Below are 26023 nucleotides of genomic sequence, written 5' to 3'. Positions count from 1 at the left end.
TTCTGGTAAGCTGAAAACTGTCCCAGTTCTTCCATGCCCTGCATACTCACCAGACATGTCACCCAATCAGCATGTTTGGGATGCTCTGGATCAACGTGAATGACAGCGTGTTCCAGTTCATGCCAATATCCAGCAACTTCGCACAGCCATTGAAGAGGGGTGAGACAACATTCCACAGGCCACAACCAACAGCCTGATCAACTCTATGCGAAGGAGATGTGTCGCGCTGCATGAGGCAAATGGTGGTCACACCAGATACTGACTGGTTTTCTGATCCAACAGATTCATATCTGTATTCCCAGTCATATGAAATCCATAGATTAGGGCCTAATTAATGTATTTCAATTGACTGCTTTCCTGTAACTCACTAAAATCTTTGAAATTGCTGCATGTTGCATTGTATATTTTTGTTCAGTATAGTTACCAGCAGTGCACATAGGAAAATACTAATAAATAAATAATAAATACATTTTTGTCATTTAGCAGGTGCTCTTATCCAGAGCGACTTAAATTGGAATATTCATCTTAAGATAGCTGGGTAAGACAACCACATACCACAGTCATACATTTTCCCTCAAAGTAGTTCAGTAAAGTCAGCGCTAGTAGGAAAATACTTTCTCCATCTTTCTCTCTCTCTCTCTCCTCTCTTTCATTCACCATCTGTCTTCACCCCCTCATCTTTATCCATCTCTTTCTATCGCTCTCTCAAGAATTATCCCATAATAACTCATCTGTGCCATCAGTTTACCTGTTAGGAGAAACATCGTCAATACTTGGCAGCTGTGGATGTCTCGGTGTAGAGTGACTGCTCAATATTCTCTCTCGCTATCTTTCTCTCTCTCGCACACACACACACACACCCACACACACACACACACACACAGGAGGACAGGCCCATTGTAATGGCTGGAATGGAATTAATGGAACGGTATCTAACACATCAAACATATGGAAACCACATGTTTGACTCTGTTCCAAAAATACCATTCCAGCCATTACAATGGGCCCATCCTCCAATAGCTCCTCCCACCAGCATCCTCTGACACACACACACACACACACACACACACACACACACACACACACACACACACACACACACACAGTCAGTCAACACCATCCGAGTGAGGGAGACTGACCTTTTAATAAACTCTGTGCATTCATCCATCCATTTAGTTTGTTGAATCCTAATTACTTCCAGAAATAATGTGCAGACAATAAAACAGTCTTTCCCTCAGCATCTGTATTTCTCTCCAGGCTCTGTTTGGGCTCATCTCCAAAACAACTCACTGAGGAAAATGTTGCCAGAAAAATGGCTCCTCCGCATGCAGACATTTTTTTTTACATCTCATCCAGAAAAAGGGAAATAGCATCTACAGTGGGGGATTTGTTGATATCAGAGAATCACTAGTTTGCTTAGAAAGCATACACTTTTATATGCAAAACACTTCCCTTACTGGGAAAGGCAAAAAATAATGCCAAATAAGATATTTTTGTTCTTTCTCCTCATCGGTTCGTCAATATATTTCAGCCAAAGTCAATAGAAAAGACTTGTACTGCATACATCAAGGAGCAGACAGTTCTTTGGATTGGACACTTGATGTTTGACCGGCGCCTCTGATAGGCCTACTGGCAGCTCTACAAAGCTAGGGCCAAAAAGATTTAACGGAGGATAAATTGATAGACCGACAGAACCTCGGATTAAATCCCCCACAAACCTTTATTTATTACATTAATAAAAGGCGCTGAGACGAAGTTTGGTTAGCAGCTCACAACGCCAGAGCCGTGATAATGCACATCGCATTGGCACCTTGGCTACTTTGTATGGCAGTGCTAGCAGAAGGGAGAGGACCCAAGAGGGAGAAAGTCAGGCTGACACTTCATCAATATCTCAATCCTTCAATCTCCCCCAGACACCCCATAACCCCCCCCCCCTAGGCTCAGCAGGAACTGGATGTTTTAAGAGACGAGTCATCCTGTGTCCCCATAGATCATAGAGGCTGGTGTGGATGAGGGAGGGACGACGGCTAATAATAATGGCTGGAAAAGATTAAAGATCGAATGAAACGGTATCAAAAACAAGGAGACCACATCTTTGTGTTTGATGCCGTTCCATTCATTCCATTCCAGCCTTTACAGTGAGCCTGTCCTCAAATATCTCCGCCCACCAGCCACGCTTCCTTCCCCTCACCGCCCACGGACCAGTCAGTACTGATGGTTGAGTGACGTCACGTCTACAACCTGTCGTGACCCCTTCATTGGAGGAGGGCGCATCAATTACTGGTGTGTAATGGCATGACTAATGAATTCCTAATGAATCTGCCAGGATTAATTTGCTCTCTATCGCAATTAGTGTCATCCGGGGTCCAGTAGACAAAAGACAGTTAATCAGAGTCAATTAGGAGTATTGTTGATGAGATTAGTGTGGCTCACCACCACCTGAGAACTTCCCACTCATCAAAACAACTTGAAATATACACAAGACCATAGGGACATTACAACTGACACATAGCGTGTGTCACAAATGGGACCCCATTCCCCATATTGTGCACTATGCATATGAAGACCTAGCACACAGGGTTAGTCCTGTGACCTCCTCTTCATTTACAGTTGAAGTCGGAGTTTACATACACTTAGGTCGGAGTCATTAAAACTTGTTTTTCAACCACTCCACACATTTCTTGTTAACAAACTATAGTTTTGGCAAGTCGGTTAGGACATCTACTTTGTGCATGACACAAGTCATTTTTCCAACAATTGTTTACAGACAGATTATTTCACTTATAATTCACTGTATCACAATTCCAGTGGGTCAGAAGTTTACATACAGTAAGTTGACTGTGCCTTTAAAAAGCTTGAAAATTCCAGAAAATGATGTCATGGCTTTAGAAGCTTCTGATAGGCTAATTGACATCATTTGAGTCAATTGGAGGTGTACCTGTGGATGTATTTCAAGGCCTACCTCAAACTCAGTGCCGCTTTGCTTGACATAAATCAGACAAGACCACAGAAAGAAAATTGTAGACCTCCACAAGTCTGGTTCATCCTTGGGAGCAATTTCCAAATGTCTGAAGGTACCACGTTCATCTGTACAAACAATAGTACGCAAGTATAAACACCATGGGACCACGCAGCCGTCATACCTCTCAGGAAGGAGGCGCGTTCTGTCTCCTATAGATGAACGTACTTTGGTGCGAAAAGTGCAAATCAATCCCAGAACGACAGCAAAGGACCTTGTGAAGATGCTGGAGGAAACAGGTACAAAAGTATCTATATCCACATTAAAACGAGTCCTACATCAACATAACCTGAAAGGCCACTCAGCAAGGAAGAAGCCACTGCTCCAAAACGACCATAAAAAAAACAGACTACGGTTTGCAACTGCACATGGGGACAAAGATCGTACTTTTTGGAGAAATAAAAATAAAAATAAAACAAAAATAGAACTGTTTGGCCATAATGACCATCGTTATGTTTGGAGGAAAAGGGGGGAGGCTTGCAAGCCGAAGAACACCATCCCAACTGTGAAGCACGCGGGTGGCAGCATTATTTTGTGGGGGTGATTTGCTGCAGGAGGGACTGGTGCACTTCACAAAATAGATGGCATCATGAAGCAGGAAAATTATGTGGATATATTGAAGCAAAATCTCAAGACATCAGTCAGGAAGTTAAAGCTTGGTCGCAAATGGGTCTTCCAAATGGACAATGACCCCAAGCATACTTCCAAAGTTGTGGCAAAATGGCTTAAGGACAACAAAGTCAAGGTATTGGAGTGGCAATCACAAAGCCCTGACCTCAATCCTATAGAAAATTTGTGGGCACAACTGAAAAAGCGTGTGCAAGCAAGGAGGCCTACAAACCTGACTCAGTTACACCTGCTCTGTCAGGAGGAATGGGCCAAAATTCAGCCAACTTATTGCGGGAATCTTGTGGAAGGCTACCCAAAAACGTTTGACCCAAGTTAAACAATTTAAAGGCAATGCTACCAAATACTAATTGAGTGTATGTAAACTTCTGACACACTGGGAATGTGATGAATGAAATAAATCATTCTTTCTAATCTTATTGTGACATTTCACATTCTTAAAATAAAGTGGTGATCCTAGCTGGCCTAAAACAAGGAATTTTTACTAGGATTAAATGTCAGGAATTGTGAAAAACTGAGTTTAAATCTATTTGGCTAAGGTGTTTGTAAACCTCCGACTTCAACTGTATCTTGCTTAGAAAATACATTAACCTTGAACAGCTCTACAGACCCAGGCATACTATTCAGCTCTTTTTACCTGGTTAAATAAACGTAAACAAAAGAAAACCCCAAAAGCGGCCTTTGAACATTCTCCTTCCAATATTCAACAGCAGATGCCGGAGGCCATTGCTGAAAACATCAAAAACCTGAGGCAAATAAAGGTGCTAGCTGCGAGGAAAAACAACCAATGTTTTCACAACCAACGTTTCTCATTCAGACCAGCCAATTCATTATGAAATGTCTGCACTCCACCACAAACTTTGATTTAGTGTTCCTGTGCAATTGAAATAGTGTGGACCTCTGAGTCACGTGTAAACTCTACCACACCTATTGCTCAAGAGGGGTGTTGTTTGTTCATCTCAGACTGTACAAATTTGCATCCCAAATGGCACCCTATGGGCTCTGGTCAAAAGTACTGTACTATGAAGGAAATAGGGTGCCAATTGGGACAAATGCTCTCTCCACAGAACACAATTAACTCTCAGAAATGCCACGGGGCATTCCACAGGATTAACACAGGCCTCACTGAGAGAGTCTCCGGTTACCTGGGCAGAGCTTCCTGCCAGTCACATGCACACACCTACCGTTACAGTATGTAAGCCTTAAAACAAGGCTATGTGTCTGAGTTGAGCTCCAGGAAGCCTCCCAGGCAGTTAGTAAGAAGAGGCGTGAGCCTGAGAGCACTTGGCAGCAACCACACAGCCTTTACCAGAAACTCCTGTTGTTGATTCACATCCTTGTCATACATCTTAATCAGCCTTCCCTATGCATGATTTATCCGGGTCGTATACATTAGGCACCAAGCGGAAGAAAACGGACTGAAACAGGGAGGGAATGCCTGAACTAGAGGTCTGCACGGGACTGATTTATTCGTCCCGCTCCGCTTCTGTTCATACTGCGCCCGCCCGCTTCCGCTGACTTCTTGTCCGACTCCCACCCAAACTGGTCCCAAACCCATCCGCGGTCCCGAACCCAACCGTAGTCCCGCAATGTTATTTTAGATGTGTAGTTTGCTTTGCAGCCCCGGTCCCAGAATTTTTTGCCACGCAAGATCAATACATTTTTTTTAAATACCAGAGATTCTTACCCATTATGTTAGGCCATCGATATTATTGGCCTACATCTGTCAATAGGGTAGACATAGTTTGAAACGGAGTAGAGTTGGGCCAGAAAATAGGAGGAGAGTGGACACTTACCTGACTTGAGCTACATTTTGTATAACTTTTAGGAGCAGGACGATTTGCAAGCAGAGTCAAATATATTTATTTCCAGTCAATGTCAGAGTCTAAACTAAAGCCTATCACATTTGGGGAGTTAAAGACAACTGCACGGTGTTTCTCCGCCCATATAGCCTAGTCTACACGCTATTTAATTGAGACTACACATACAGGCGCACTTGATCTCGCACGCCCAGCAAAAGAGAAGAAAGATAGGATACTGAACATAAATCATCAAGAATTAGGCTATTAGAGTTTATGAATATTGCAACAGAGGTGCTTTTAATACAATAGATAGCAAATAGCCTACAAAACAGATAGACAACCCTTTCGAAATAATCTTGCATAACTTTGGGAACGGGACCAATTTCAGGCAGAGAAGAAAAAAAAACGTGTGATCAATATTTATTTCCAGTCAATGGCGGAGCCTAAACTATCGCCTATAATATTTAGGAAGTTAATTAACATGGAAAGACAACTGTGTATGCTTCTCTGCCCATGCATATAGCCTATAGGCTATTTCATTGGCACCACGCAGAAGCATATTTTATCTCGCACACCCAAGAGAAGAGAGGAAGGCTACTGAACTTGCAGCAGAATTATCCTATGAGCGTGTGTGATTAGTGTGACAAAGAGGTGCTTGAAATATACTGACGGTGGCCAAATACTTTCTGTCGGGACACGCAGGTGCAATGCAGCTCTCTAGCCTGAACTTATCTAATAAGAAACGCTCATTTTCCTTTTTCGAATACGACTCAGGTAAACAATCGCCGTCATCGTGTTAACGAAGACTGCAAGGGAAGGTTTTTTGCTTAATTTTTCGCCATGGTGTCATAATGTCAGCCAGAGGTTGATCACTCCTCTACATTGTGTAAATATTTCTAATCATTAGGTTAATGATCATTAGGGTTACTAAAAATCCCAGAGTAGATATTTGGTTTGAGTGAGAGTCCACGAGAAACACACATCCTGTGGATTGTGGGGAGGGAGGGATGAGTTCTCTGCCGACAGACCGTGTCCCAAATGGCATCCTATTCCCTATGGGCCATGGTCCAAAGTAGTATAGGGAATAGAGTGCCATTTGAGACCCATTTAGACAGGGGCAGGGTCCCAACAGCTGGGAAACATCAGGACAGATCAGAAGCGCCAGGCATCGAGCATTCGCTCAAACAAACACTGTCGGCTGATGGGAGAGTCCTTGAACCAGGACACTCCCTTTCCAGGCAGCTCCTCAGAGTCCCTAAGTATCTCCTGATCTGCTGGCCTACACCAAAACAGCAACCACTAAGTAGATCACGAGTGAAACTATCACATTAAGGGACAGGAGTTTTTTCTAACCCCGTGACTAGGGAAAACACCAAGCCTAACTTTGGAGCCCCTACAAGCAGAGCTGCGCTTGTAATTCATCTAGTCATTTAGCCTGCAGTATACAGTATGCACAAACAAATGACCAAACAAAGTTTTCCTCTTGCTTTCCCACACACCCACGATAGGCGAAAACACTTTCTCAGTTCTCCCCCAAATCGGAGCTAATTTATTTTCTGCTGCATTTAGTACTCCATAAAATCAATTTAAACACAAATGACATGAAGAGGAGCACCCGCCCATCTCTGTGAATGGAGAATCTGACGACAACCAAAATAACACCCATACAGTAAACACCCATATGACAATGAAATATCATCTCAAAGCTAACTGACTATGGGAATCGTCCTTATTATCCATAAAAAAATGTCTTAAAGTTATAGAGAGAGACAATATTTACCCATTTGCTGACAGAGGTGGTAGTTCACAAAAACATGACTTTGACTTCAGCATCTGTCCTCCCCATTTCTGACCCAAAAAATGTACTTGTGGTAGTGTGAATTATTTTCTTTTAACCCAAGACACTTCATTGACTGTTATTGCTGCATGGCATGTTTGCTGGTTGTAAGGATGAGTTTGTTTGGCAGAGAGAGAGACTTGCCCGGCAGCAACACAGCCTCTTTCCAGGCACAGAAACAAAGAATGTGTTGTTGCTTTCAGAACGAAGGAATCCCATAGTTCTGCTTGGACTTGCAGACAGTTCAAAACATCTTTACCACTAATATCGCTGAGTACAGAGCAGCATCAACAGTAGAACAACTCTAAGTGAGAAGCTGGCAAGCTGGATATGTCACGTCCTGACCCTTGTAAGAGGTAATTTGCCATAGTAGAGTGGTCAGGGCGTGGCAGGGGGGTTTGTTTTGTAGGTATTTTGGGTTTTCTGTTTCTACATGGGTTTGTTCTAGTTATCATTTTCTATGTGTTGGTTTTAATGTTCGGCCGGGTATGGTTTCCAATCAGAGGCAGGTGTCTTTCGTTGTCTCTGATTGGAAACCATACTTAGGCAGCCTGTTTTTCCTTTGGGGTTGTGGGTAATTGTTTTCCGTTTTGTCTGAGTACCTTACGGAACTGTTGGCTGTCATTCTGTTATTTTGTTTAAGTGTTCTCGTGAAATAAAGTAAGAATGAGCACTCTACACGCTGCGCCTTGGTCCCCTTTCATCGACCGCTGTGACAGAACTACCCACCACCAACGGACCAAGCAGTGTGCATTCTCGAGGAGGAAGAGCAGGACCCAGCAGCATGGTTCAGAGGAGTGGACCTGGGAGGAGATCTTAGATGGGGCAGGACCCTGGACAAGCCCTTAGGAGTATCGCCGACCTCAGTGGGAGATTGAGGCAGCGAAGGCGGAACGACGATACTGGGAGGAACGGCTAGGCAGGCAAGAAAAGGCCGAGAGACAGCGACAAAATTTTAGGGGGGGGGGCACACGGGTAGATTGGCAAAGGCGAGGTTAAGACCTGAGCCAACTCCCCGTGCTTACCGTGGGGAGCGAGTGACGGTAGAAGCACTGTGTTATGTGGTGGTACGCACGGTGTCGCCCATGTGCACTCACAGCACGGTGCGCTCGGTGCAAGCTCCTCACCGTTGTCGTGCTAGAGTTGGCCGGCAGCCAGGGAGAAGTGCACCGGTTCAGCGTGTCTGGTCTCCGGTGCGTCTCTTCGGCCCAGGTTATTCTGCACCTGCTCGACGCACGGTACCCCCAATTCACCAGCACGGCCCAGTTCGTCCTGTACCAGCGCTCCGCCCTTGCCGGGCTATAACCAACATCGAACCAGGACGGGCTGTGCCAGCCCTAAGCGCCAGACCTCCAGTGCGCCTCCAAGGCCCAGTGTACCCTGTGCCTGCTCCGCACACTCTCCCTCCAGTGCGCCACCATAGCCCAGTACGTCCTGTGCCTGCTCCGCGCACTCTTCCTCCAGTGTGCCACCATAGCCCAGTACGTCCTGTGCCTGCTTCTCGCACTCTTCCTCCAGTACGCCTCCATAGCCCAGTACGGCCGGTGCCTGCTTTGAGCACGCGGTCCTCAGTGCGTCTCACCAGTCTGGTGAGACCGGTTCCAGCTCCCCGTAGGAAGCCTCCAGTGATGATCAATGGTCCAAAGCCTCCAGTGATAATCCATGGCACGAAGCATCCAGTGATGATCCATGGCCCGGAGCCTGTAGTGTTAATCCATGGCACAAAGCCTCCAGTGATGATCCATGGCCCGGAGCCTGTAGTGATAACCCATGGCCCGGAGCCTCCAGTGATGATCCATGGCACAAAGCCTCCAGTGATGATCCATGGCGCGGAACCAGTAGTGATGATCCATGGCACGGAGCCTGCAGCGAAGGTCCCCAGTCCGAAACCTACAGAGACACTCTCCAGCCCGGGGCCTCCAGTGACGCCTCTCAGCCCAGGGCCTCCAGCAACGCCTCTCAGCCCGGGGCCTCCAGCGGCGGTCTGCAGCCCAGATCCTCCAGCGGCGGCCTGCAGCCCAGATCCTCCAGCGGTGGTCTACAGCACAGAGCTTCCGGTAAGGATCTACAGTCCGATTCCTCCGATATTGATCCACAGGCCAGGGTTACAGAAGCGGAGGGATCTGCGGGCGGAACAGGGGTTACGCCCTGATCCAGAGCTACCTCCGTTGCTGGAGGATCGGAGGCAGAGGAGGGGTCTGGGTGCAGCGCATGAGCCGCCATAGACGTTTGTCACCCTCCCTTCCCTCCCTTTGTGTTTGGGGTTGTTTTTGTTTGGGTGCAGTCGGGGTCTGCACCTTTGGGGGTGGGGGGGTGGGGGGGGGGGGGGGGGGGTGTTGTCACGTCCTGACCCTTGTAAGAGGTAATTTGCCATAGTAGAGTGGTCAGGGCGTGGCAGGGTGGTTTGTTTTATAGATATTTAGGGTTTTCTGTTTCTATGTGGGTTTGTTCTAGTTATCATTTTCTATGTGTTGGTTTTCATGTTCGGCCATGTATGGTTTCCAATCAGAGGCAGGTGTCTTTCGTTGTCTCTGATTGGAAGCCATACTTAGGCAGCCTGTTTTTCCTTTGGGGTTGTGGGTAGTTGTTTTCCGTTTGGTCTGAGTACCTTACGGAACTGTTGGCTGTCGTTCTGTTATTTTGTTTAAGTGTTCTCGTGAAATAAAGTAAGAATGAGCACTCTACACGCTGCGCCTTGGTCCCCTTTCATCGACCGCTGTGACAGGATACCCTTGGAACTTTTTGGGGAAACTTTCCAACATTTACACTGAATTATTATTCCTGGCAGGTTTCATTTAAAAAAAAAAATATATGAGATATGAAAATAATTGATGATTATCATTTCGAGTTTGATATAAAAACGTTGAGAGAATGACAACACTAAACACACACCTACATTCTCTCTCTCTTACGCACGCATGCACGCACACACACACACACACACACACACACACATACATGCTACAAAGACATGTAGCAGCATGTTGTTAGCCCCAGATAGTGACACAGCTTGGTCTGGTACAAAGGGGAGCCACTGCTCCCGCTGGGCTGGGGAAATGAAGCCTGCTGATGGGCCGTGGTGAGATGGTCCTCCCCTGGCCCTTTGTGTTCTGTTCAGCATGCCTGGGCACACTGAAAGGCCCCTGAAGGCCTTGGCCCTCCTTCATGAAACAACCAGAAGGGTTATTCAACACTCCACACTCTCCCATGACTATCAACACTCAACACACACACACCAAACACACAAAGAGAAAGAGAGTTAGAGAGAGACAGAGTCACTTGCTTTCGAAATGTAAACACATGTTTCCCATGCCAATAAAGCCTCTTTGAATTGAACTGAATTGAATTAAGAGAGAGAGAAAGAGAGAAATACAGAGACAGAGAGAGAGCGGTATATAACTGTCAACACAACACACACACACAAAACAGAGCGCGAGAGAGGGAGATGGAGAGAGTGGTATACAACTGTCAACACAACACACAAAATAGATAGAGAGAGAGAGAGTGGTGTACATATGCACATACAGAAACGCACACAGACACACAAAGTGAGAGAGAAAAGACAGACAAACAGACAGACACACACACACATACACACACAAAAACACAGGGACACACTTAACAGGACGTTTTCAGTTTCCCTCTCCAAGGGGTCCATCCCAAACAAACAACCCGGCGTCCCATCTGTGTTCCACAGCATTAATAAAAAAATATATTGACAGTACCAGTCAAAAGTTTGGACACACTTACTCATTCAAGGGTTTTTCTTTTTTTTTACTATTTTTGACATTGTAGAATAATAGTGAAGACATCAAAACTATGAAATAACACATATGGAATCATGTAGTAACCATAAAAAGTGTTAAACAAATCAAAATATGTTTTAGATTTTAAATTCTTCAAAGTAGCCACTCTTTGCCTTGATGACAGCTTTGCACACTCTTGGCATTCTCTCAACCAGCTTCACCTGTGTTGAGTCATTGTCCTGATAAACAAATGAGAGTCCCGCTAAACGCAAACCAGATGCGATGGCTTATCGCTACAGAATGCTGTGATAGCCATGCTGTTTTAGCCATGCTCTGCGTCTCACAAAGACACGGTGGTTGGAAACAAATATCTCAAATTTGGACACTTCAGACCAAAAGGACAGATTTCCACCGGTCTAATGTCCATTGCTCATGTTTCTTGGCCCAAACAAGTCTCTTCATCTTATTGGTGTCCTTTAATAGTGGTTTCTTTGCAGCAATTCGACCATGAAGGCCTGATTCACGCAGTCTCCTCTGAACACTTGAAGTTCAGACATGTCTGTTACTTGAACTCTGTGAAGCATTTATTTGGGCTGCAATCTGAGGTGCAGTTAACTCTAATGAACTTATCCTCTGCAGCAGAGGTAACTCTGGGTCTTCCTTTCCTGTGGCGTTCCTCATGGGCCAGTTTCATCAGAGCGATTGATGGTTTTTGCGACTGCACTTGAAGAAAATTTCAAGAACTTCAAGAAATGTCAATTAACACCTGTTAATTGAAATGCATTCCAGGTGACTACCTCTGGTTGAGAGAATGCCAAGAGTGTGCAAAGCTGTCATCAAGGCAAAGGGTGGCTACTTTGAAGAATCTCTATTTTGACTTGTTTAACACTTTTTTTGGTTACTACATGATTCCATATGTGTTATAGTTTCATAGTTGTGATGTCTTCACTATTATTCTACAATGTAGAAAATAGTAAAAAAATAAATAAAAAAAATTGAATGACTTTGTGTCCAAACTTTTGACTGGTACTGCATAATATGCCATCAGGCAAACACTTTTATCCAAAGCAACTTACAGTCATGTGAGTATCCATTTTGTATGCATTACCTCATTGAGGCGGCGTGCTAACTGACACTACCCACCTGGGACCATTAATACGGAGTATACAGAGTAGACAACACAACACATAACTGATATACCGTTACACAGGCAGACAGTTCCTCTGAGGCAGCGAGCTGCTCTCTCTGCTCTTGTAAAACCCAGTAGTCTGCTGAGCTGACTCTTAGTCTAACTCAGGGAAATGTGTTATACTTGCTGAAGTGTATCATGTTTCAGGGCTATGCTCCTTAATCTCTCTGTTGACTGGCTGGCTGCTTTAAGATGTTGCTTTAGCTTAGATCAAAGCAACGCTGTATCACTGTCTGAAGAACTACCCACGCCCCTTTATGTACTCTGACAATGTAATGACTGTAGGACCAAGAAAATGTATCAAAAGTTGCTCCTAATGTTTCATTAATGTAGGTTCAAAATATGTTTTTCCCCAAAATTCCGGAAAAGTGTCATTTTTGGAGATAGAGGTTTTTCCTCCGACAGGATGACTGATGTGTTCAGGTACTGCCTCTATGAAACTGCCATTTCCAGCAGCTATGTGGTATTTGAGAGCTCAGCTACTTCCCATGGTTTTGTTGATCGCTGAGGACAACATGCAAACCGTACATGATTGAGTATGGCCTTTCTAGCACGGAACAGACTATACAGGTGCAACATACTTCCCTTTATAGCCCATGCCCTATTACCATGTGGTCTTGCATACTACCATCCCTAACTCACTCCACACTATCACCCCTCTACACTAGTACCCTTGCCTGCTAAGGAAAGAAAGCAGAATATGGGGGAGAGGTAAGGGAGTTCACTCTCCCCAAATCTCCTCTCCTCCTTTGTCATCCCACACTCACATCTGCCCTGCATGCGACTGAAGCCCGGTGAAAATCCTTCCATCTCAGAAACACATTTATCTTTCTCGTTAAGACTACCCAGCTGAGCCAAAGGAAGCATCGTACAGCTGCTGGGACAGCCAGACGACAGATAAGGCTCTACCTGTGGATTCATCTCCGTTTCGGTGGCTGGTCTGAGATCAGTTGTCATAGACTATGATAAGCCTTTCCTGCTGGGCTGTTTATCAAAGGGTTTATCATGCATGGCGAATTGAATTCTAACCATTCAGTTCTATTAACAGAGAGAGCACTCAGTTAAACCCATTCAGATCCAGTTTATACAATAAAAGTCACTTATAGCCAACACCAATCCTTTAATCCATCAATTCCTGCTTCCTCAACCTTTTATAGGGGGCCTAACAAACCCAATCCAGTCTTAAGTGCTTATATTTATCTAATAAACACAAGACAAAAGCGCAACACACACCCCACTGAGAGTGATTACTGTAATTCTAAGAAAAGGCCAAGAAAATGACTGTGTGAGACAAAGGGCAGAGATGGACACGAAAGAGATTGGAAACGACATGAAAGACAATAGCTGTACATAAATTGCAGCTTAACTGCACCGGGTTTCATTAACCACTGCCTTCTTTACTTTGTCTCTGTACCTATTGAGCACCTCTCGCCCCTCTCTCTCTCTGGCTCTACCCTTAAAGATCTATCCCATGCCCCCTAACCCCTACATCTAGATGGGTTCTTCACAGAGCGAAGGGGTGGACCCGAGATGACAGGGTCCGAGGTGTGACTAACGCGAGAGCCTGGTGTTGCCCTGTTGCGGTATTGGACCGCACCATCGAGGTCCTGTGTGGCATAAAGGGCTTGACACCATATATAGAGCAAGAAAGACAATGACCCACACCACCCATTCCTCGGCTCCAACCACCCCACCGCCTTCCGTCCATTCATGGAAGCTTCAGAGAGCCAATAAAGAGACTGGTATTGCGTCACAAATTGCCCAAACAGCCCTATTGGCCCTGGTTAAAAGTAGTGCACTACATAGGGAATATGATGCCATTTGGCACGCATCCTGGTTCATTGTGACCGGATAGAGAATGTGCAGTGAGAGAGAGAGAGAGAGAGAGAGAGAGAGAGAGAGAGAGAGAGAGAGAGAGAGAGAGAGAGAGAGAAATTCCTTCCCAGAAGGCTTATAAACTTCCCGCACTTCTCCTCTTTCTGACTCAACATAATTTTTTTTCAGAACAGACAGAAAGAGCTCTTTTGTGGCCCGTTTTGCCAGTAAGACACCGAAGATACCTCACCAGAAAAGTTAGATAGACTGTATTAGCCGTGAAGGTCAAAACTGTATTCGCTTTTTGAAGGTTATGTGTGGCACTGCTAAGAAACCACTGCATCAACTCTGTGTCTGAGTGCATACAAGTGTGGCTTGTATCTGTGTCAGTGTGTGTCAGTGTGTGTATCAGTGTGTGTGTGAGAACGGAGGCAGCCTGTGGCACTATGATGGATGAGAAGCAGGGGTCCCAGAACTAGGGTCGTGGATAACTGCCTGTCATGGTTAAGTCACTCGCTAACTGAGAACCCATTCAACTCTGCATAGCACAACGCAGCATTGAACAGCACTGTCCCTGAATCCCATACAACAGAGCACTCCACTTCCACATGGCATTCCACAAACAACCACAATCTTAGCACATTAACAGTCCTCCTCGCAGGCATTTAAATCAGACCGCAGCGTTAGCAAGCAGCACACACTGAAGCGGCCTACAGTATCTCTCTCTGAGACAGAACCAGGGTGAGAATTAACCCCAAAATCATACGTTCTGTTCTGATCAGTGTGTGAGCGTGCCACTGGCATCCCCACAGGCATCACGTCACATGGCTATGAGGATGAGTGGGAATGTTTCAAAGAAATGTGTTAAGCCCACGGGGTCATCTAATGCCGTCCAGATGTAAGCCACAGCTCCTCTCACTGATAACTATGAGAGGAAGTGTGCGTGTGTGTGTATGTGGCTGTGTGTGTGTGTGTGTGTGTGTCAGGCTCTGCGTGTGTAGCCTTTAAAATGTAGCCAATAAAATGTGTTTATTTTCCCTGTCCTCTGCTGCTGTGGATGCTGGCTAAATACAGAACCAGAGTGTGTGAGTAAGTCTCCGCGTGATTTGTACATAACAAGGTCCCAGATACCAGTGAACTTCATATTGGAAAGCCTTAGAGACAAAACAGACCGCACCTACAGACGGTTTAAAGCAGCGGGTGGCCTTCCTATCGCCCCTGACCACAGATCATCGGCCATAATTTCCGATGAATTTTCCAATGATTCTACATGTTGAATCCCCACCGTTCGTCAACACCCAGCAGGTGATCTACTGTGCACGGCTGATGTTCATTATCGTATTTCTTGTCTTTTACTCCCTGTCTATTATTAATGTACTATCTAGGAAAGGAGAAAGACTCTACTCACCATAAAACAGGGGTCTTCAACCTGTTCTTACCCAGGGACCCCCATCATGTATTAGCAAAAAATATATATATCTAATAATCAGGTAAATGATAATGGCAAGGATAAGTTATCAACATTCTAAAATGAATAGATTTGGTAGATTGTTTTTCATTATTTTGACCCCCCCACATTATAATTGAAAGTGTAAACTCCAACATAGCCTCCTATGCCCTGTTCACTTGCTAGTCGGAACTAGGAAACCATGACATCTCCGACTGGTTATAGTTATACACGTGCCGCGTTCAACCACTTAGCAAGTCGGCAATGTCTAAGTTTCGACAAGCACGTGAACGCAGCACTGGCTAGAAAGGTTATTTCAAACACATTATCACTAAGAGCAGCTGTTTAGCTGGTTAAATGATGATTAGCCATGTGTTAGCAAAAATGTACAGTGGCTTGCAAAAGTATTCACCCCCCCAAAGTCAATACTTTGTAGAGCCACCTTTTGCAGCAATTACAGCTGCAAGTCACTTGGGGTATGTCTCTATAAACCTAGCACATCTATATACTGAGATTTTTGTCCATTCTTCAAGGCAAACTGCTCCAGCTCCTTCAAGTTGGATGGGGTCCACTGGTGTACAGCAATCTTAAAGTCATACCACAGATTCTCAATTGGATTGAGGTCTGGGCTTTGACTAAGCCATTCCAAGACATGTAAATGTTTCCTCTTAAACCACTCGAGTGTTGCTTTAGCAGTATGCTTAAGGTCACTGCTGGAAGGTGAACCTCCGTCCCAGTTTCAAATCTCTGGAAGACTGAAACAGGTTTCCCTCAAGAATTTCCCTGTATTTAGTGCCATCCATCATTCCTTCAATCCTGACCAGTTTCCCAGTCCCTGTCGATAAAAACATCCCCACAGTATGATGCTGCCACCACCATGCTTCACTGTAGGGATGTTGTTCTCGGGGTGATGAGAGGTGTTGGGTTTGCGCCAGACATAGCATTTTCCTTGATGGCCAAAAAGCTCAATTTTAGTCTCATCTGACCAGATGTTACGTTCCCCAGTTTCTGTGTTGTAGTTTGTATATTTGTGAGTGTGTTTCAGGTAATGGCTTCCTGAAGTTCTCCAAGCAGCTGATTGGTCGGCCCCATTGCTGATTGGAGAGCTGACCCCGCCCCCTCGTCAGGACGCAGCTGTCTCCAATTACTAACTTCTTCTGAAACTATATAAGCCCCAGTTCTGTTGCTCAGAGAGAGATGATTGCAGGGAGATATTTGCTGAGAGAGGAGGTTGATGGCAGAGATATATATATGTTGGTTGTTTCTCAGAAAGAACATTTGGTATGTACTTAGTTAGTTGTTGCTGAGAAACCTTATAATGTTCTGTGTTAGTTTGTTGCTCAGAGAGAGCTTCTTTAATGTCTTGAGTTAATTGTTTTTTCTCAGTTTGTTGTGAAGACATTTGTTTGTTATTCTGTTTCCTTTGTTCCCAGGGGGGAAGGGGAAGGCACCTAGGGAGTGCTTAGGCAAGAGGCCCGCGGGCATACATATACCTGTAGTAATTTATTGTCTATGCACAAGGAAAGACCTGGGCGGACCATCCCCTGTATTTTGGTTAGTGCACCAGGTGGTGCTAGTTAAGTAAGTAGTGGGTAGGCAGGTAAGGTAGGAGAGGGGGCTTTGATATTTAGTTTCTTTGCTTTGGTTCTGTCCAGCCCCTTTTCCCCAACCTTACCACGTGAAGGAATAAATTCCCAGTAAACGGTATTCTCTGCCTTTTGGTCATCCTTGCTCACACCTACACTTCCCTACCTTATTCACAACACGGAGAGTTAAGTTGTAGCAGGGTGTTGCGTTCCCTCTTTCTAGAGGCGTGCGTAACACCAGAGTACCTTCTTCCGTATGTTTGGGGAGTCTCCCACATGCCTTTTGGCGAACACCAAACGTGTTTCCTTATTTTTTTCTTTAAGCAATGGCTTTTTTCTGGCCACTCTTCCATAAAGCCTAGCTCTGTGGAGTGTACGGCTTAAAGTGGTCCTATGGACAGATACTCCAATCTCCACAGTGAAGCTTTGTAGCTCCTTCAGGGTTATCTTTGGTCTCTTTGTTGCCTCTCTGATTAATTCCCTCCTTGCCTGGTCTGTGAGTTTTGGTGGGCGGCCCTCTCTTGGCAGGTTTGTTGTGGTGCCATATTCTTTCAATTTTTTAATAATGGATTTAATTGCGCTCTGTGAGATGTTCAAAGTTTCAGATATTTTTTTATAACCCATCCCTGATCTGTACTTCTCTACAACTTTGTCCCTGACCTGTTTGGAGAGCTCCTTGGTCTTCATGGTGCCGTTTGCTTGGTGGTGCCCCTTGCTTAGTGGTGTTGCAGACTCTGGGGCCTTTCAGAACAGGTGTATATATACTGACATCATGTGACACTTAGATTGCACACAGGTGGACTTTATTTAACTAATTATGTGACTTCTGAAGGTAATTGGTTGCACCAGATCTTATTTAGGGCCTTCATAGCAAACATATGCACACACCACAATTTTTTTTTTTCAAACAAGTAATCTTTCTCATTTACCTTCACCAATTTGGACTATTTTGTGTATGTCCATTACATGAAATCCAAATAAAAATCCATTTAAATTAAAGGTTATAATGCGACAAAATAGGAAAAACGCCAAGGTGGATGAATACTTTTGCAAGGCACTGTATGCACAAGTGTAGAAAGCTTACAAGCAGCCAGAGGCACATGCCACACTGGTAGCCTATTCACATGTGCTTTTTAAAGTGTGTTCCAGTGTGTGTAGTTGTGTAGTTGAAAAATAAAGTTGACATCATTAGCAAGAAACATTATCCTCTTTTCTACCGTAGGTATGTAATTCAACATTTGGTTATTCTGTTGTTGCTAGTGATAGTTTTTGCGGACTCACCGCAGTAACTCAGCAGACCCCTAGGGGGCTATAGATCCCCAGTTGAAATCCCCTGCCATAAAATATGGTCAGTCAATGCTATGACACGGGAAGCACCTCACTGGATAGCTACTCTAAAAATAATGCCCTACATAGAACAGAGGCAGAGAGAAGCACCTGGAAAGATCTCTGAAGTTGGGAATTTCTCCAAGCCTTTTAGAGGTTGACAGATAGATCCCTTTCCATGTGTTTTGCTAGTAACTGTTGAGGTTGGAAAACTTTGTTGCATTTGAGGAAAAACAGGTAGTGGTTGGAATCGATGGCGTGGTAATTATTTTATTCTATAACCTCAGGGTGACACTTTAATTCACACCTTATCTCTGAAAGGCCCAGATCCTGAGTCCTCTAGATAGAATGTGAGCTCATGATTATTCTAACCTAACCAGGATCTAATGCCAGATGATCCACATGCAACACGGGCTGACCAAGGAGATTGATTGGCTCTATAAACCAAGACAAAGTACCTGACATGGTGAATAGCACAGTAAAGACAACACAGTGTGTGTGTGTGTGTGTGTGTGTGTGTGTGTACTTGTTTTCCTACGTTATCAGGACCACAATGTCCTAATAATTCACCCAAATGTCCTGATAAGGTAGGAAAGCAATAACTCTTTTCAGGTCCTGAATTAGTTCAAATGCTATTTTAAGCTTAAGGGTTAGGTTTAGGGTTTTGGGGTTAAGGTTAAGGTTAGGGTTAAGGTTAGGGTTTTTGGGGTTAGGGTTAGGTTAAGGGTTACGTTTCAGTGGTTAGGGAAAATATGATTTTGAATGGTCAAACATTTTTATACTGAAATTTCACAAAAACAAAGCTGTGCATGCGTGTGTGTGCATGCGTGTGTGTACATGTACATTTCAAACAATCACATACTAATAGTTTTTCTCTCTCAAATAAAGACACACATTCAGAAGAGCTCTCCACAAATGCCCACGGACACACAGAGGAGGCTTTAATTTACTGTCGCTGTCAGGAACCATACATTTCTCTAACCATTATCCAATATGTGATAAAATTCCCCTGCCAGCAATTATTAGTCCCTGGGAAACAGGAACATGTCTGTAAACAGAACCAGTGTTGGCATAAGGTTCCCCAGTTGCATGCTTCTCAATAAGTTAACTTGAGTGTGCACTCATCCACTAGAGCCCTGTGGAGATTGGAGTCTTCTCTGTGTGGACCGTATGGACTCATCCACAAGAGCCCTGTGGAGATCGGAGTCTTCCCTGTTACAAAGGCTCATGGGCTGTGTTGAAATGAACGGAAACGATGCTGTACCACACGACCAGTTGAAAATGGGGGAGGGATTGGGTTGTGTGTTGGGGAACGCTGTCAGCGTGGCTACTGCCCTTTAAATACATCACTCATTGCTTCAAGCCACACCTCGCCACACTCACCAAATGGGAGCAAAAGTACCTCAAAATCTGTTCAAGAACGTACAGTAACATTTTGGAGAAACGTGTCGTTTAGTACAAACCGTTCCACAACGTAGCAAATGTTCAAGCAAATTGAACACACCTCTGGTTTTCCCTCTGCTCTGGCCACGCACCTCCCTTGCCACTCACTTCACCTGCCTCCATTGCTCATTAGCGCCATTGACTATTTAAGCAACAGTTTTTCGCTCCGTTCTTCCTTATTCCTGTTGGTGAATACATGGGGAAGCCAGCTTATGTTTTCCTTTCCATGTGGTGTGTGACTGATAAGTGAGTACTTTCCATTATTGAAGAACATGTATAAATGTTCATATTAAGATCCTTTTAATTTCCTGTCAGTCCATGTATAGTAAGATCCATTTGTTATTTATCCCTTTTGCACTTGTCAGTCATGCTTGTACGTTAACATGTGTTTATCTCCCTCCTGAATTTCTCTAGTAAACTACAACGTTATCCATGTTTAACACGAAGATTGGTACAGTTTTTATTTTTTGCTTATTGGGTTGAAATGAAATGATACTAGATTACTTTAGAAAGAAAATTGCCGTTGACTGATCAGATCAAATGATTGACATGAAGAGCCGTTGTGTTGAACACTGTGCGATGTTTAACAGTGAGAATGGCAGAATGTTGAACTTACTAAATGACAGAGTTTGACTGTGTGATATTTGTAACGCCCTGGCCATAGAGAGGGGTTTTTTGTTTTTTATTTTGGTTAGGCCAGGGTGTTACATTGGGTGGGCGTTCTATGTTCTGTTTCTATGTTTTTGTATTTCTTTGTTTTGGGCCCTGTGTGTGGCTCCCAATCAGGCAGAGCTGAAGTTCGTCGTCGTTGTTGTTGATTGGGAGTCACACAAGTGCATGTTTTTCCATTGGGGTTTTGTGGGTAATTGTTTCTGTCATTGTGTTTCACCTGACAGGACTGTTTGGCTGTCGGGTTTTTTCTTGTTTTGTTTGTATAGTGTTCTTCCTTAATTAAATATGATGAACACTAACTCCGCTGCGTTTTGGTCCACTCTCTCTTCAGACAGCCGTTACAATATTAGGTTGCTTCTTGTGTAAATATATTCCGTCTGGATTTTTATGTTTCCCCATGTGCTCATATGTCTGTGCAATAAACCCCCCTATTTGGATTCCTGCTTCATCTCCTGACCTCATTTCATCTGCTTCTTATTGATGAGCCATGGTGGCACTGTCACGCCCTGACCTGAGAGAGACGGTTTATTTCTCTATTTTGTTAGGTCAGGGTGTGGGGTGGGCATTCTATGTTTTGTATTTCTTTGTGTTGGGCCGAGTATGGTTCCTAATTAGAGCCAGCTGTCTATCGTTGTCTCTGTTTAGGAATCATACTTAGGCAGCCTTTTCCCACCTGTGTTTTGTGGGTAGTTGTTTTGTGTTTTACATGACAGAACTGTGCGCTTTTGTTTCCATTGTTTATTTTGTTTAGTGTTCTGATTTAAATAAATAATCATGAACACGTGCCACGCTGCATCTTGGTCCCCTCATTGCGACGGTCGTTACAGGCACTTTGAACTCTGAACCCGTCAAACCCTGCTTACAGTCCACCTTTTCTATACATCCACTAGAGACCTGTGGAGATTGTAGTCTTCCCTAGGTGGACTCACCCACTAGGGCCCTGGTGGACAGTATGACCTTGTCCACTAGAACCCATGCTGGAGAGGGTGGATCATCAAGTTTCCTCACTCAATTTAAAGATTTGCATCTCCTTCAGGAATACCAATACTTGATACTCTAAATTATGGTTATTCATTAAAAGTGTGTGGTTGTTGAACTTTGGAAGTGGAGACTGACAGACTTGTACAGGTTGTTCTAGGTAAACTTAGAGGAAAGACGAACTCTCCCATAAAGCTTAAATACCTGCACATCTTATCTCTCTACACTCCACAACAGACGTCCTCCAGTGAGGTTTGAACTTTTACTGTTAAATGATATCCTAAGTATAAATATAGTAAAGTACACACACTAAATGAAACCCCAACCTTGAAACCCCAACCCTAGGCAAGACTGCGACTCTTTTGGGATAGAGGAACTTCGTTGATGAGAAAAAATAAATTCTGTGGACAAATCACGAGGCAGAACGTCATGATTCAAAACAAGTTTGCAGGCAAAACCTTTGCAGTGGTTTAAGGTAAGGTAGTTGCTGTAAACTAGCCACTTGCGAAGTTCAGTCATTAAAAATGACCTCTGTGATCTCCGTCTTGCTAGCTATTTTGTATTTTATTCAAGAGGATAAAGTATTTACAAAGTTCCTCTATGCCAAGTCAATCATTGAAATCACCCCCTTTTCCCTGTGTTTGGGTTTGAGACCACACACTAAAGGATAAAATGTTTTGAGCAATATCTTTTTTTAGACAACTGCAAATTTCAAGGAGTAGGTAATTCAATGACTTGCAGTGGAGGCTCCTCAGGAGGAAGTAGAGGACCATCCTCAGTGAATTTCATGTTAAATAAAAATGTTAAAACGTTCAAAAAGTTATCATTTTTTAGATAAAACAAACATAATCACGTCACCAAATAATTGATTAAAACACTATTTTGCAATGAAGGTCTACAGTAGCCTCAACAGCACTCTGCATGGTAGCACCATGGTGTAGCTGGAGGACAGCTAGCTTCTGTCCTCCTCTGGGCACATTGAATTCAATACAAAGTCTAGGAGGCTCGTGGTTCTCAACTCCTTCCATAGACTTACACAGTAATTAACAACTTCAAGAGGATGTCCTCCAACCTATCAGAGCTCTTGCAGCATGAACTGACATGTTGTCCACCGTGGATCAGAAAATTAATGTAGTACTGAAAGCATAAGCTACAGCTTGCTAGCATTGCAGTGCACATGTGGTGAGTAGTTAACTGAAAGAGAGCGAAAGAACAGTTTTGAACAAATTAAATTCCTCAAAAATGAAGAAGCAAGAGAGAAATAGAGAGACATTTTTTTTTTAAATTTCAGCATCACTTACTTAGCTAGCAAATGCAGTTAGCTAGTTTAGCCTACACAAACAACCTGCTCAAACAGAGGGATGCTATGTTAGCTAGCTGGCTATGACGATCCAACACAATACTGGAACTCTTCCAAGTCAAGGTAAGCTTTTGGTTTTACTAATTTATTGCCACCAGGGCCCACTGGTGTAACTGCTTACTGACTGTAAACTGTAACGTTACTGCATGATTGTAGCAGGTTTACTAACGTATTAGTTCTATTAGCTGTGTTGACTATGACGTTACTTTAGCTAATATGGTGACAATGATGTACGCTATGTGTGGCGGTTATGATATGGTTTGGCTTGGAAAGGTTTTTTCGCCTGGTCACATACAGCTGATGTGTTGTGCATTGAAGTTCAGAAGCGAAGGGACAAGGTGAGAGGAGGAGAGTGCATAGATGCGGGAAGGAATACAACGTGGTTGCTATGAAAGTGAACTGTGTTTACACGTGATCAGGGGTGTATTAATTCCACCGATTCTGTTGAGAAATGTTTCTTAAACGGAAGCAAATGGAACAAAACGGGGATGAACATACCTGAATTTGTCCAATAGAAACTCTCATTTGCAACTGTTGGACTAATGATTACACCCTATATCAGCTAGATGGCAAGAGTGTGCAAGGCGGAATTGAATGTGTCACTGTCAGTAACCTCAAATTTTTCTCTCAACCTGTGTGCACTTACATTGTAAACTTTCATTCATTGGATAGGTTGTAGCAACCTCATGATGGGTATAGGGAAAATTCGAATAGCATGTAGTAGCCTAAACCTATCGCTTTTACATTGAACTGGGTGAATGGAATATGAATGACAGTCATCCAATATGCTGTAATAGAAATTTAAAAAAGGACCGCCACTGATTACTTTGTGTAATGGAAATCTGATGCCATCGACCTCCCACCTTGCTTGAGGAACAATGGAGAAGCACAAGAGGAGCACAGATAAGACCAGGCCCTGGCAGTGGTAGACAGCACTACCACTGCCAGGGCCTGGTCTTATCTGGGACCAGTCTTAAAGTGCAGTCCAGTCACTTAAACAGATGGCTGAAGGGGTGCACCACTGCCAAAACCCTATTGCTATTTCCTATCATGGAGATAATCATTTATTGAAGGATTTTGTGAACATGATAGTTGGGCCAAAGACTGCAGGTTGTTGGATTTTATAGGATACCACAATGTAAAACGTTTTTATTTGATTTTCAAAAATCCTACCCTAGATTGCTATATTCATCGAGCCCTTCATGAATCACATCTAATACATTTAAAACATTAAATGTGATAATGAAAAACGAAGAAAAAAAAACACGTTCAACACTTCTTACAATATACTATTATAAATAACTATGACAACATGTTGGGACACAGGCTGTGCTGTGCTCATTTTTATAGTGAGACTAATAAAGACTCTGACGTAGCCTATGTAACAGCTGTATCGATCACTGAAATAAAAATAGCAGAGAACAATAGCTTGCACACATCCAATAACAGCAGTCTTCAAACGCGAACGCGCGCAGCACACACACACGGACGCACACCACGTATCTCATCAACCCTCACAGGCACACAAACCTTTATAACCTATTTACAACGTGATAAAAAAAACAGGGACATTATTTCTGGTGGTCGTGGATGCTGATGGTTAGATTTTTTTTGTAAATCGCAATATCACAGCATCAATCAAAACTATATGGTCTAGGTTATCATATAAGTTGGTATTTACCATACAAAACATTTTCTGACAATCTTAAAGACAGTAAAATATAGAGTAAATGAGTCTACAAATAACCTCGTTTCATTATTGTACACCATTAGAGAAATAGTGAAAATAATGGCACCATATTGAACCATATTAAACCCCAACGCACTTGGCAAAAATAAATAAAGCAATGTAAACGTATTTCTACAGGACAATGTGCATAGTGTTTTATTTGATCATTGTCTATGCAAATATGGAGAGGTCTTCATGGTGCAAATATTAGGTAGTGTGAGGTCTTCTTACCGTTTGTCAGGTCCCCTCCAGGCACTTGAAACGCATTTCCAAGAGACTGCAAAACTAAAACAACTCCAACAACAAGGTTGAATATTTTCACCCCCGCCATATTCGAGATTCACGAGTGATTGCACTGCTCCTCTTTTTAGAATGTATTTTCAATACACCAAAGTCGTAGGGGGTCCAAAACGTAGACTCCACTCCGTAACTCTTCTCGAGTGTAGTCTGCAAGACAGCCTTCTGCAGAGCAAACCCTGTCTGCGCTGTTCGCTGGTTTACAAACGGCAAATATGATGTGTGGTGTTTTGTTTGTGTGTGTGTGTGTGTGTGCGAGTGAGTGAGTGAGAGAGGACCCTAGCCACCACTAAAACAAGCAACACGGTTCAAAATATTGAGGTCATCCCAGCTCCGCAAACATAGGTCTCATTCCTACCCGGGAAAGAGGAGGTGTAATGTGAGTTGCGTTCTCAGAGAGGACGGTGAGCTGCCCCCGCTCCCTCGTCACACCAATTCACCACCACCAATATAGTGTTTTGCTTTTGACAGTCAGTGCAAACCCCCAGTCCCGCAACAATACCGTGCCAGACTCGCAGTCGATGCGCGTATTCTCTATTCTGGAATATGGTATCCACCAATAACTGCATAGTAATGGCCTGTTCTGTGACACACAACAGGGACATATCAAACTCTACGGCAGTTTCTTTCATTAAACATTTTTTTTTTTACAATCAACCATAAAATCTATTGAAAACACGCTATCCTTATCAGTCATATGCTGCTTGTGCTTGCGCGCTCACTTTGCGCGCTCCTAATGACCTATGCTAATGTCTGATATTGGATTGTCTAATATTTCTGTCTTTTCCCGAAATACTAGTATGCATTAATTATTTGCACGAGTCTTGTGTGAAAATATTTTGTCATTACAGTCAAGATATAGGCAACCATGCGCCCCTCTGCTGATGGTGGTACAGGTAGCACCTTCTTATCGCCTGATTGGACCGTAATGGCGCCCTCTTTTGGGGAACGACTGGCCAATTTCCCCCCAAAGGTCAAGGAAAATAGGGACTGTAGGCGTTAACATTATCTTCCAATAAATCATGATGAAATCATTTAATAACACTTAGACTATTATTTCAAGGTAACAATACAGATCACCATACAATGTAGACATTTACGGTGTCCACATTAGGACAGCCTCAGTCTCAGCAGGACTTGTTTCAATCTC

The 26023-nt window shown here is 43.7% G+C and overlaps 1 protein-coding gene across 2 annotated transcripts in view; it reads right to left on the bottom strand.

Annotated features, from left to right (window-relative positions):
* plxdc2b (plexin domain containing 2b) overlaps positions 1 to 25339 on the bottom strand; it is a 184731-nt gene extending 159392 nt beyond the window's left edge. Inside the window, exon 1 of one of the 2 annotated variants that reach the window (XM_029756080.1) lies at positions 24808 to 25339. In XM_029756080.1, coding sequence (XP_029611940.1) covers positions 24808 to 24907 — 100 coding nt within the window. In that variant the 5' untranslated portion in view covers positions 24908 to 25339. Of the gene's footprint in view, positions 1 to 7228; positions 7304 to 24807 lie in introns of those variants that run through there. The other variant, XM_029756081.1, reaches the window with a different exon arrangement.
* Between the last annotated feature and the right edge of the window lie 684 nt (positions 25340 to 26023).

Source organism: Salmo trutta, chromosome 6 (genome assembly GCF_901001165.1).
Source record: "Salmo trutta chromosome 6, fSalTru1.1, whole genome shotgun sequence".
In the NCBI taxonomy this organism is placed as follows: Eukaryota; Metazoa; Chordata; class Actinopteri; order Salmoniformes; family Salmonidae; genus Salmo; species Salmo trutta.
The sequence above is the reverse complement of the archived record's forward strand: the minus strand, read 5'-3'. Positions and strand labels throughout refer to the sequence as shown.